The following is a 13,335-nucleotide window of genomic DNA, read 5'->3' on the forward strand; positions in this document are numbered from 1 at the left end:
TCACCTTGTCTAGTGACACCAGGCAAACAGAATAATGTTTTGTTTTGATTTTAAAAAGAGGACACAGGCACTCTTTAGTCTGAAACACCCAGAGCTGTCTCCAATGAGTAAATCACTGTCATTTTTACATTTGAAAAATTCACTTCTAACTCAGAGGGACAAGATGATGTTGTAATTCTCTGTGCTAGCGCGACGAAATTTGAGACAGTGTACAGACAGCAGCTGAGTATTTCTAAATTATTATCACTGTAGCAACAAGTGCTTCACGCAAGAGTAGCGTTCATCAGGACTTCACACAATGCTGCACTTGGCTATCAGATCAAGGACGGCAGAAAGTTAGAAATCACTGATTAAACCGCACTAGGTAAAATATTTCCCTGGGAAGTATGAAGAACAGAAAATTACTGAGCATAAAGACAGTACAATAGTGTTCTGGGCCTTGAAGAAGATTCAGAGAGAAAGGAAATCTCTGATAAATACAGAAAATGCTTCAAGAGAAAAACATTTTAACTGCAGAAGAGAGCACATGGCACTCATACTTAGGTAAAAGCATGAAAACAGGTGATGCTGGCAGTAAAACAGGAATAGCTCGGCTTCTCCTTTCTACTACTACAGCTACATAAAAGAAATAATTTTAAAATAAGAGAATCCTTCATTAAAGGGTGATCTGAGTAAACTTAAAATAGTCATTACAGGGAATTTGTGAGAGAATGTAATAGTGCAATAAATGACAACAAGTGAAAAAAGTTTTTTTTTATTTCTCAGTGTTTCTCCACTGTCAATACTGTCCTTTTGCTGCAACATGTTGCAAAAAACTCTCTGCCTTTTCCATTTTAAACAGCTACAATATTTACAGGCTGTTTCCAGTAACACACGCAGACACATACACACTCACAGACACGCAGGTACATATATCCCTATCCCTGGCAAGGTATCCCGTTTGCTGGTAGAGGCAATATGTATTTTCATTGTCCATTAAAAACCAAAGCCATCCTCTCATTTACGCTCTACTCCCCTCTCCCTCCATTTCCTAACCAGCAGCTTATTGTCAAGCTTTTGGGGGCGTCTGTGTAACAAGTTAATGCATCCAGCTATTTGATCGCCATCTTTCAGCATTGTGGACTAGGTGTACTGGGATTATCTATTCAAACTGTACATACCAGAAGTCATAAAAATTGCTCATATTCAGATGTTTGTGACCAAGTGATGTATGTATACTCCCCAAATCTTTTGGGGCAGCCATCTTAATCACCTTTTTAGAAATATGCGTATCATGCTGGGGTGAAACAAGCCACATGCTTTACTTTCCACCAAGGTGTTATGTACCCACTTTTTTACTAAGGCACCAGTAATTACCAGTATAATTTCTGGAAGAGTCCAGCGCCACTGAATGTACTGCATTAGATTATCAAATAGCAAGCCAGACAAGAAAAGAATAGATGCCTATATAATAGGTATAGAACTCCTTAATAAAATTAAGTACATAAAACCTGTGGTGGTATAACCCCAAATCCAATATAATATTTGAATAATATTGTTAATGGTAAGAAATGTGATCTATCCTGCTCCATCTTGTGAATGGAGAGTCCTGTAATTGAGGAAGATTTTTAAAGCAATGTCTTTGTATCTACACTCCTAGGTCGTATGGTGGTGTGTGCATTATCAGAGAAACGATCTGAAGGTTAATCCAATTGTAAGGCATCTCTTCTCCCCCCTCGCCCCTCACACCCTAGAGTCCAGACCAAGCTTTATGGCCACTTGCCAAAGACCCAAGGGCATGGACCTGTGCCACAAGTCTTCATCTCTCACCTCGGCAGTCATCTAGGCTTCTCGTAAGAGTTCTCCAGTTCCCAAAGGGGTTGTGAACACGGGGGTAAGGAATGCCTGGTGATGAACTACACAGCTGACAGGAAAATTGAGATCACCACTCAGAAACGTGCCAAACGTCCCAGGCAAAGTGGCTGTAGGAGCATTCAACCTACATGGAATTACCTTAAAAAGAATCACCATCATCTTCCCCCTTGCTCTCCCCCCAACTCTGAAATCATTTCATAAATGCTGAATGATGACAGAGATTCCCAGAATTCATCACAAGTACCACACAGCGCAAGTGGCACAGAAGTCCAGGTGTCATCGGTGGTGTCACATACACATTTTAGGGTTTTAATCAGCATATTCTAAAAGATTTCACAGGGAGGTGAAATGGGAAGAGGTTTTTAAAAATTAAGTAGCAGCCATTTTTACCAATGAACATAATCTGATTAGGGGGGTTTTCAAGCACTTTTCTGTAACTATTTGTTTTAGGGAGCAGTTAAGTCCTCACGTATGTACACATAGATACCACCTTTAAAGAAATCTGAGAGAAACAAAATAGATTGGCATCTACCTGGAAGCTAAGACAAGATGACTCAACTGGAATGTTCTTATGGCAAAGGACTATCACACAGTGCAAGTGGACAGAGTTAAAGCACTCATCTATAATGGGTTTTCAGGAAAGCTTAGAAAGATCTAAAAAACAAACAAACAAATTGCTCTATGCTAAGCTCAATCCAGACTGACAGGACTAGTTTGAAAATACCCATCTCTTCCATACTCACAACAGGAGAAAAACATTACGCATCAAGACAAAGGCCAAAGAAAAGAAAACAAAAGATGAAGTTATCTCCATCTGGAACAGAGGTCTCCATGGACAGATCTATCCTGTGGGGAATCAGAATAAAACAAACAAGTTTTGTCACTTGCACAGTGGAAACCGAGACAAACTTTGCACAAACCAATATAAAATCATTTATGAATCTTAAGAGTTCCAAATGCAGGAAAACTTTAAACAAAAAAGTTAATTTTCCAAAGCCTTATGGAAGAGTGAAATTTCAACTAGGTGGCTTCTGTTGAGCGGATCTGGAATAGGTACAAGCACTATGTGAATGGCTTCACAACAGGTGTCTGCTGAATATCTGAAAGAAGGTACTAACCTGCTAACTGGCCACATTAAAATCCATCTCCTGAAGGCAACACACCAAAAGCCTTAAGATTAAAAAAAAAATAAATACAAAGATCCATCAATTCTCTTTGCCCCTTAAAAAAGGCTTTCTTTTCCCCCATCTGCTCTTTGCTGATCTAATTCCAGGCAGTTACATATTCTCTACAATTTTTATGTTAACAAGCCATTAATTCCTGTCATGTCTATTACCAGCAATGGACATTGTTGTTATCTCACCCTGCAGGGAGTGAAAGAGATTGCCAAGAGCCTGGGTTAACAGACTGAAAGTTGTTTCAGTCGAGTTTTAAAAGAAAAACACAAACCAACTGTCTTTTGTTTTTCAGTCATTTGTCTACCTCAAGGCTTCAGTATAGGAAAAAAACCTTGTGCAACTAATACCAAATGGGTGCCTATTTTCAAACTTTCTAAAATGAAGCAATATTCCTAGTGATACAGGAAGCCCCGTAATTACCTGAAGGGAAGGACACAGAATAAAAACTTAACTAACACACCTTCAATTCAAAACTTACATTTTCTTTGTTCCTGACAGCAACATTACCAGACTGCTGAAGAAGGTTCATCTACTGTACTATGTTTTCAGATGTGCAGGAGATGAATTCAACTACGTTATAACATGCACATAAGATAAACTACATGGAACAGCAAAATTATTTCAATGGTGGCAGATCCAGAACTGTGCATTTATACCAAGATTAAATGGGACTGCATATGCATAAACCAAATAGTAATATGCAAGTGTAGGATGCACAGTATTTCGAATACAAGTTTGCATAGTGTATGATGTAAGCAAGGTCCCAGTATAATTCACTAGGAACAGTATCTAGAATTGACGAGCTACCAGGCACACAGACTTACCCTTTCATGGCTAGATGGCATACAGTGACTTGAGTCAGAATACCAGTATTTCTTAGGTAGCTGCTTCTTCCTTTGTTTTTTCTCAACCCATATAATTTCACTCTTACATTAGGTACATAATGGACAAGGTTTCTCTGATGTCAGAGAAATAATTACAATAACCTCTGTGGTATGTCAGAAGTCTCTTCTGGTTACATTACATATAAAGAAGTGGAGGTGACTGGGAAGAAGATGGCTGCTCCCAAAAGCTAGGACTGTGTGCAGTTTCCCCACAGAGTCCTACATAATTACAGGTCAGAAACAGGAAACAATCACAATGGGTACATTTTTTCTTATGGATTAAGAGAAGTGAGTCATAGGAACTGCAAGTCAAGAACAAACCAGTTTCCCTCTCACACTCCAATGATAGTTCTGAGTTACTTGTTTCCCTGAATACACACTTTTAAAAAAATACAATAAAACCTAGGATATGTAACACATGAATAATTCAACTTCACAGTTATAAATACTCAAATTACACTTACATAGAATATATAATCACAGAAAATAAAATTCAAGTTATAGAAAAGAATGAAGACTAAAGGGAAAGAAAAGGCAAGGTGGTAAAAGTGATACAAGTTTAGGGCTGTGCCTTCTATAAAAGCTCTTTAAAAGCTGAAGTCAAGTTTTTGTTGTTTTTTTTGTTTGTTTGTTTTTCTGGGGTATTGCTGTTGCTGGTTTTTTTTCTTTTTAAATTGGATGGAATCAAAAAAACCCTTCAAGCATCCATGAAATAATCATGGACCTGCACCTCCCCCTACAAAACTCAAACAACTGTCTCTGCCAGAGAAGAGCCATTGAAACAACATAGCCAGCTCTGGGTGTAAAGAAGCAAAGTAGTCATGGCTAGTGAAGGGAGGACAGATGAAAGGTAGTATATCGGGGTCCACTTTAAAGCTAGACGTGTTGTATAGATTTGAGGTACCGCTGCCACCACAATAGAGTCTGATGTAGTACAGGGATACTCAGGTGCTTTTCTAGATATTTGTTATTTTACCATTTATTGTGAAGAGGATGCAGCAAATGCACTTGTACGAAATACAGAACATAGAACCAAACCCATGGCACAGCCCTTACCATCAACATGTATATGGAGAGGGAGGGGATTAATCCCAAAGGCAATTTAAATAATGGTATTTTATATACTTATATTTATATATATAAATAAATGTTCTCAGCAATCTCAGGGTTGTTTTTAGTGCATTGCTGTAAAAAAATTAGTGCAGTTCTCATTAATGTTTAGCTCATAAGGAATAAGAATCTATACATCTGTTCAGTCTCTTCTTGCCACACCTGAAACCCTTACACTGTTCCACCAAACTGAAGGTTTGTAGTCAATTTCTTTAAAATAAGGTGGACGAATTCCACGCACTCTGTGACAAGACATGGCAATTTTTGGCAAAACAATTAGAAAAATATGAGGTGCTCCGATCTTAGAACTGAAAAGTTTGTTGATTTAAAGCATTACGCAATGCATAAACAAAATTTATAAACAAAAAGATATGTCTCAACAATCTATCCTTCATGCAAATGTTTCTTCAGCAGCTAACAACTTAAAAAAAAATTCTTACACTTGTTTATTTGGGGAAAGTGACTTAGACAAATCTGTATTTCAAGTCCTTTCCTACAACTGGACCAAAGTTTCATGTCCTGGGAGCTGCTTCTTCTGGACCCTTCTCTCTTCTGAACCGTTGGAGAAAGGGAAGTTTCAGTCTCAAAGAGATTTACACTTCAGCCCCAAGTTCAAGGACTCCAGTTTCAACAACAGCAACATATTTATCTTCGATTTGAACCAGCAGGATGGTTTTATCTATATGGGACCGACTACTTGGATCTCTGCTGCAAGGCACCCAGCGGTGAATCACCTGGAGGGAAAAAAACCAGTATAATAAAACTTAAGTTCCACAGGGAGAGCTGCTATATCAAAGTTGGGGCTGATAATTCAAGACCCTTACAGAGCAAAAGGAGCAATAATATAAAGTGCTATACTGACTTAGTTTCTCATTTTTCAGTCACAGCATACCTACAGATAAGCTACTCATTGAAGTCTTGCTGGAGACCTGCAGCTTACCTGAGAACAGCCAGCCTTTGATTTGAATTTCAGCAGGAACAAACAACTTGACCCAAATCAGAACCAAACAGTCCTTGCAAAGTTAGTAACAATTGAAAAAAAGTGTATACGTACGGATTTGGGATATTTTGATGCTCTAGCTGTAATAGTCTTAAAACACCTCAGTGTTGTGCAGCACATAATAGCACAGAACTGCAGTTTATCAGGAGTTAGGTGTAAACTGCTGTCTCCAAGTCAAATCCCTTTCCCTAATTTTGTTCCCTACTCACTGTGAATTCAAGGTCAGTCTTTTAAGTTAAGTTATTCAAAGATAATTTAAAATGAAAATTATTACAAAGAGGAAGGGTTTCAGAAACAGTGCCACAAACTACTGCCCCATACTCCCTTGGAGCTACAGAATTCAGGTACTTTGATCTGCTGCTCCCAAGGATCCCACCTGATATTGACCATCAGAAGGTCCCTTTTCCATATAGGCCCTTGTATGACCTTGTATGTCTCTGCTCAGCTGCCTCCATAAAAATACAACCCTTAACTTCTGGGTGCCCCAAAGGAACCACAAGGATGCTCCAGTAACATGGTTTTAAGTATTGCCAGCTCCATAGAAATAGAATTATCTCAAATTTGCCAGTTGTGGGAAAAGAACCCTAAATTCAGGACAACATAAGGTAAAAAGCAAATACAATTAAGTTTTACCAAATCCAGGACAGTACAGCTTTCAAGAGTTCTAATGATACAGGTGGGGAAAAAAGGACAGAAAACCACAAGTAATCTACATCTTCCAAGATCAAATCCAAGAGACCCCCTTAATCCTCACTATACAGAGCTGACAGCTGCCAATTTCTCTACCACTGGGTGAAGGAGATTCAGCTTTGTCCGCTGCATGAGATCTACACTGCACCTACGAAGAGAGCATTTCAGCCAGGGAAGCATGGCATCTTTAGTTCCCCTTTGTTTGATGCAACATCATGATATTTAAGCTGTCTGTTCAAGTCTCATTTCATCGAAGTCTGTCCAAATAAACTTTTTATGCTGCTGTATGAAGTGAGGCCAGGAATATTCTATCCCCAGACACATAAAACATTTCCCAATGAAGTCCAAGTACTACAGCCTTGTTGTCCAACTTAAAACAGGTCCTTTGAGATAGCTACGGGCTGACTCCAAAGGCATCAATATCGTGGCTCCTTAAAAGCTATGTATATGTGAAAGTTGTACACAGATTATAACTCACAGCAGCCATCCCCCCACACTCAGTTTTACCATCTCTTCTATCATGATTAGCATTTATTTGATGCCCATAACTAATGACATGCAAAATGATGTCACTAGATAGTCAAGAGGTGATAAGAATATCCTGGGGGGGGGAAAGGGTTCTTCTGCATGCCAGTGTCAGGTATCATAGAAGGATAAGGCAGAGTATACCTTAATCTGAAAGTCCTGGAAAAAGTACCTACAATACAAAGAGGATTGCTAAATTTCATTTCCTTGAAGAAACCCTATAACATCTTTGTGTATTATATATACTGTACTGTATACTCAGCAAAATAAAAACCAGAGTTAGGAAAAATGTTTTTTTCTATGTAGTAGAAAAGTTTTAAACAACTGAGCGCTGAACTTCATACCGAGAGCACTGACATAAGGCTTTGGCTGGTAAACTGCTTTATGAGCAGCATCTCAACAGTAAGAATCATTTCTGCCTGTTTGCAGAAAGGACCGCAGCCACGGGATCAGAAAGGGAAGACTGTCCTAAGAGCTAATAGCTTTACTGATACTAGTATGTTTAAACACAGGCAGCTGAAGCAGGCAGTGGAAACTATGTCATAAAGTTAAATCCTCTCTTCCTAATCGCACATAGGATAATCCAGTGCTTCCCCCCTTTCTTCTTAGGTTAAAAGATGCTCTTCTAAAAAACCTGCCAGTATGCTGCACCAAAAATAGATGAGAAGCATTCAGAACAGTAGCTTACTCTGACCTTCAAATCCTCGTTTTAATCTTTATGTAACATCAATTACTGTACGTGTCAGCATGCTGCAATTTGCAAAACACACGAACTCCTGAAAAAAATTGTCCAATGATACCAGGCAACAGGACATGTTTCAATATAACCCTTTACATTCACCATCTGTACGACATCATTGATCTGCAATAGCTAACAAGTAAATTCCAGAAGTATAACTTCTAAACCCAACATAACTATGAATGTTTACAATGGCATTCTACGCCTAGGTGTTACCTACAAGGTAACCCTACTATCTTAAGAGTGGACCGTCAACTATGATACAATTATTCATGGAAGGAATTTATTTCCAGGGCCCTTCCGTCACATATATAACATCAAGGTAGATTTGGCATACGCTGTGTTATCAGCATATTGCCATTTCTTACCTGAAGTTTTCACATACATCTATAGTGATGTGGATGTGGACTTCCAGACAGCAAAAATCCAGCCCCTGAATCCAATTTACAAATAACACCTCCAATTGAGGTTAAGTAGTCAATCAAAGCAAATTCTTATAAACTGTCAGAACTGACATATTCCAAATGAAAATACAGTTGTATTGATGAACGAATGCAGACACAATGTCAGTGACTCTTCCCTTTTACTATTTATCACTGAAAGAATACTCACTGGAGCATCTTTATAGACACAAAGGTCTAAAAAATGTATGCCTCAGTAAAAATCAAAAATCCTCAAAGATAGAGCTGGGGATTTTTCCTCCTAAAGAGAGCCTAAATTAGGAGATAAATTTTCTGACTAATGCAGTGAATTTTTATAAAATGCAGATATAAAACCCCTAGGGAAAAGGGAGATGGAGTTTCAAGTCATAGGCTTTCGCAAGTTTTAGTTACAGCAGATTTCCTTCTTAGAGAGTAAACACGTATCACGTACCTATTGTATAATAAAGAGACATCTAAAGACAATCTTACTTAGCTCTATTTTCATCAGAGTAATTTAAAAACAAATATTGTTAACCATTCAATTAAGGACTCAGTAAATTGACCTCCCATATTTGCTCAAGGATTGACAGTTTAAGGAAAGGAAAATGAAGGCTGGATGAATGAGCGCAATGCCTGTTCATGACAAGAGCTGGAAGAAGGCAAGGAAGGAGAAGTGGTTGACAACATCTGAATCATCATCCTGCGTGTTTTGGATACAGTTGCAGGAATATCCCTCTGTTTCAAATTAGGATTCTAGACATGCTCTTCCAGCAACAGCGACTTGGAGGACAGCTGCTGATCCAGCTTACTACTATATGTATCTTTGGCCTTGACATCTAGGCAAGCTGCCACAGAATCAAGACACTGCCTTTTTTAAAATTAGCTTGTCAACTTCTAAGCAAAACTTACATGGCCTTCCATGCCTTCCTGAGGACTCCAGTCTTTCCAGCTGTTTCTTCCAGCTTTTAGCCGTATCACCTCATCTGGCCACTGCAGCTCTTTCCTTTTTGACACGTTGATCCCTTCCAGTACTTGACTGGGATCCATTAACTATAAGCAGGAATTGAGTTTTGACTGTTAGTTCAGCCAAAATTTAAAAGAAACAGATAAACTGTAACCTTTTGCATACTTCCAGAGAACTGACTTTAACCCACAGAAATCAATTTCTGTACCATCTCAATGTTGGAAACTCAAGCTCCAGGCTAGAAAAAAGCCTGAGCAGCACAGAATTTGGAAATTAGGCTGTGGTTTCAGACACAGCTGACAATATACCAGTTCACTGCTGTCTGGAACAGCAGCTCTGGTTCCCTTTCCCACCCCTTCTTTCAGTTAGACCCTGACATGAGCCAGTCATGAGGATCTGGCACAACATAAACATTGGCAGCACGTGGTCCAGTAGCAGGGAAGAGTTAAGTGATGATGAGTTGTTAAAATTGGCTCATCACTTCTTACAGAGTATCTTAAGAAATATGGTCTTGGAGAATTTACTGTTAGGCTGAAGAACTATTTATCTACCAGCATGGTTAGTTGAGACCCACCCTGTATTTTGAAGTAAACTGGCCTTTCCACAGGGGAAGCAGGAGAAAACTCCTGGAAACTTCTTCCTATTTAAGGACAGAGAACTGCATAATATCCAATATCCAAGGGCACGTGTCAACTTTGCCTGTATCCTCCTCATCCAGAGGAATTAAGCAGTTTCATAAAAGGGCCCCTGCCTGCAAACAAAAGCTACTAAGCACAGACCTGCAAAATTAATTTGTTAACTTTGCCCACTATGATGCAGTTTACTAAGTTTACTAAGGATTACTCTAAAATGAGGTGATATCAGCCATGAAATCACGTTTGTTATGATCTATCCTATTAAATACATGTCTTGATGTTTCCCACTAATACACTGCCAAGGGCATGTATGTGGGGCTAATAAAAGCTCGAAGAGCAAGAATACAAATTTCTGGATTTTCACAAAATAAGTAAGGCTGCCATAATTAACTTAGTCAATGGTGTCCTGTTTTCTGCTCAGTAAACCCATACTTGTGGCCATACCCAAAGAATACATACATATGAAAACGAATAAATACATATGAAAGTAAAAGCAAGTATTTTTACACTTACTGTTGTGGAAAATCTACTTGGTTTAAAAGAAAAAAAGCTAGTTGCTTTCTGCCCTGCAAATGAGCTGTTTAGCTTCACATGTTGTAATGAATAAGGCAAACTAAGTATGAAATGGAACTGAGTCCAGCTGACATTCTTAAAGCTGCACTACAGCAAAACATACAAGTAATGTAGACAGGGATGTCTAAGCATGCAGGAAGGCTAGTTGTCCAGAAAACCTTTTCCTCACATTAGTTCTCCCAATATAACTGCACAATAGTTGTATATTGAGACATTCCAGATTGTGTGTGTATTTAAAAGCAGTGATTTCAACAACATACAAGGTAACGCTAACAAAAGTACGTGGAAGCACAGGTTAACTTGTTCTTCTGGACTATTCACCTGGATTCTGTAAATAACGTCATCCTTTTTGGCTTGCATTTGATTTGCAGGGCTTGGGTTACCACCTGACTGAGTTTCAGTTGCATTACTCCCTCCTTCTGTCCCTAGAAAGCCCACAAGGGCATGCTGTTTACAGGCTGGGATGCTTTGGCTGGAGCTGCTAGAAGAGGGCAGTCCATGCTGCGCGCTGACCCCAGTCTGGCCAGTAGGTTCCATTTGGTTCACCATAGATAGGCGGGACTGGATGGATGATGGGAGGTTACGAAGGGATATCTGACTGGTGGAAGAGCGCCGACAAGGCACAAAGCCTGCTGTGGATGTGCGAAGAGATGAATGACGACTGCCGTAGCAATAAGATGAATGGCTAGCTACTGAGGCACGGGCAGGGGAATGTCTGACAAGGCTTGACTGCACAGAGTGAGAGCTCTGACTGGTGCCTAAAAGTAAAAGATACAGAATCAGGAGCGTTTGATATAGCCTCCTACACACATTAGATTTCCGACACACAAATGTTTTAGCGCTTAGATACAGAACTGATGCGTCTAATCAACAACTTCTAAAACAGCTGTATTGCGGAAGATCTCTGTTGCATTTCATATAGCAGAGCATTTGAATACATTTCATTCACCTTATCTTGGAATTACATATTCTGTTCAATTCACAACCCCTGCAAGACAAGTAGCTTGAAAAAAATGCTTCAGCCTTGCTCTTCCCACATTAACAATTTGTTTCTTAAAACACTTAAGTTTCCCATACTTAAGGCATTAAGGTAGGTAGAGATGTCCATGTTTCCAGATAATAAATATTTTTTCTTAATATGCTTGACTGGATGTTCAAAGATTGAGTCAGAAAATTTGTTAGAGCAAAAACTGTTTTTAAACAAATCCAGCAAAATTTAATGCACTTAAAGTGAAAAACAGGAATTGCAGTTTATGAGCATTACTGTCATTGCTTTTCCTATACTAAGTACTTGCAGATACCTCTCCACAGCTGATAGACCTACTTAAGTCGTGTAAAAAAAAAAAAAGTTCATTCAACTACCTACACTTTCATATTCTTTTTGAGTAAAGGCAGTGTTTGGAAAGCTTTTTCTCAGCTTTATTGTTTATCACCTCACTCACTACAGATCACTACGGACTCTTGGATAGAATTCAGCTAAAATACTATGGAAATAGAGAATCCATTCCACTGTATAAATAAGAAATATAAAGACATTCACAAAAAATGACAAGTTTAGCATTTACGGACAATATGACAGAAAAGATCCAATCTATAGAGATGCATTATAAAAAGTTATTTAATCTATTTTGCCAGCACAACCCCTATCGCTCAAATCTCTGTTTGGGAACCTTGCATTGCCTAGAACAGCACTGTACATTGATATGAATCCAGCAGGTGTTAACACTACATAATCAAGTCACTTTTGTTTGCTTTTTCTTTTAACTTAGGCCTGATTGAAAGAGCTGAAAGGCCAGCTCTGGCTATAGGATCGTACTTGTACAAAATTGTTGCTTTGTTTCATTTTAACTTTACCCAGAGTAGAGGGATGAGTTGGTGGATGAGCTGCAGGAAGAGCTGGGGGATGAGCTGCAACAGGAGGGTGCTGTACTGCTCCAGGTCCCTGCCCTGTAGTTGCATTCCCTCCTCCTTGCGACATGCTGCTCTGCGACTCATTGATAGTTGCATTGTTACTTGTGCAAGAAGCTCCACCTCCAGCATCTGAATCTTCAATATTTCCACCGCTATTGCAGCCAGCTCCACAACCTTTCCTTAGTCTGAAAACATAATGCAATTGACACATTAAGTCAGGCCTCCTAATCATCAGGATTCTAAGAAATGCCTTATGATGACAAGCGAAAGGCTTTACTCCACACAATCCACAGCATTCCCTAAAATCAGATAAAACTTGACTTTATTTTCTCAGAATATGCTTTGCAAGTATGAATACTGCTTTCTAACAGATTGCAATTTTCTTCATGACAGCTATTCAAGTAACAGTTATTATGCTAAGTCAAATGCTCATATAAAATAGCTTCTGAAAAATCAAGCCACCTCTGAAGTACAATAAAGCGATAAAATTCTAAATACAAAATGCTGGTAGAACATCCTGGTTATTTTGTAACAGTTTAAGTAAAATTTATGCTCCTTAACACACCAATCATGTATTCTTATACTACAAAAATCTTTGTCTATTGAGATGAGCAGGAAAAGAATGTTGGTTTCTGGTTTTGGTTTTCTTCTTTCTCATGTATTTGGTTTCTTGTTACCTTCACTAATGTATGCACAGTTGTTTTAAGCACATATTCCAATTATTTGAATCACAAATTCTCATGTGAATTTTGAACATTCAGACAGTAGGCTAGCCAACATTTTCCAGTGTACACACAGGCTCTTCACCACACTGTTTGCATTAATAAACTTGAGATGGACATAAAAACGC

General features: G+C 38.8%; 1 protein-coding gene across 19 annotated transcripts in view; it reads right to left on the minus strand.

Moving 5' to 3' along the window:
• Positions 1-738: 738 nt before the first annotated feature.
• PCNX1 (pecanex 1) overlaps positions 739-13,335 on the minus strand; it is a 93,052-nt gene continuing 80,455 nt past the window's right edge. For 7 of the 19 annotated variants that reach the window (XM_087746436.1, XM_087746437.1, XM_087746435.1 and 4 more), the window contains 5 exons: positions 12,429-12,670; positions 10,896-11,332; positions 9,941-10,006; positions 9,312-9,452; positions 739-5,760 (listed from right to left, as the gene is read on the minus strand). In XM_087746436.1, the coding sequence (XP_087602562.1) occupies positions 5,620-5,760; positions 9,312-9,452; positions 9,941-10,006; positions 10,896-11,332; positions 12,429-12,670 (1,027 nt within the window). In that variant the 3' untranslated portion in view covers positions 739-5,619. Of the gene's footprint in view, positions 5,761-9,311; positions 9,453-9,940; positions 10,007-10,834; positions 11,333-12,428; positions 12,671-13,335 lie in introns of those variants that run through there. The other 12 variants (XM_087746443.1, XM_087746438.1, XR_015701981.1 and 9 more) reach the window with 11 other exon arrangements.

This window comes from Nipponia nippon, unplaced genomic scaffold (genome assembly GCF_047370975.1).
Source record: "Nipponia nippon isolate SJK-2023a ecotype South Korea unplaced genomic scaffold, ASM4737097v1 scaffold_10, whole genome shotgun sequence".
Classification (NCBI taxonomy): Eukaryota; Metazoa; Chordata; class Aves; order Pelecaniformes; family Threskiornithidae; genus Nipponia; species Nipponia nippon.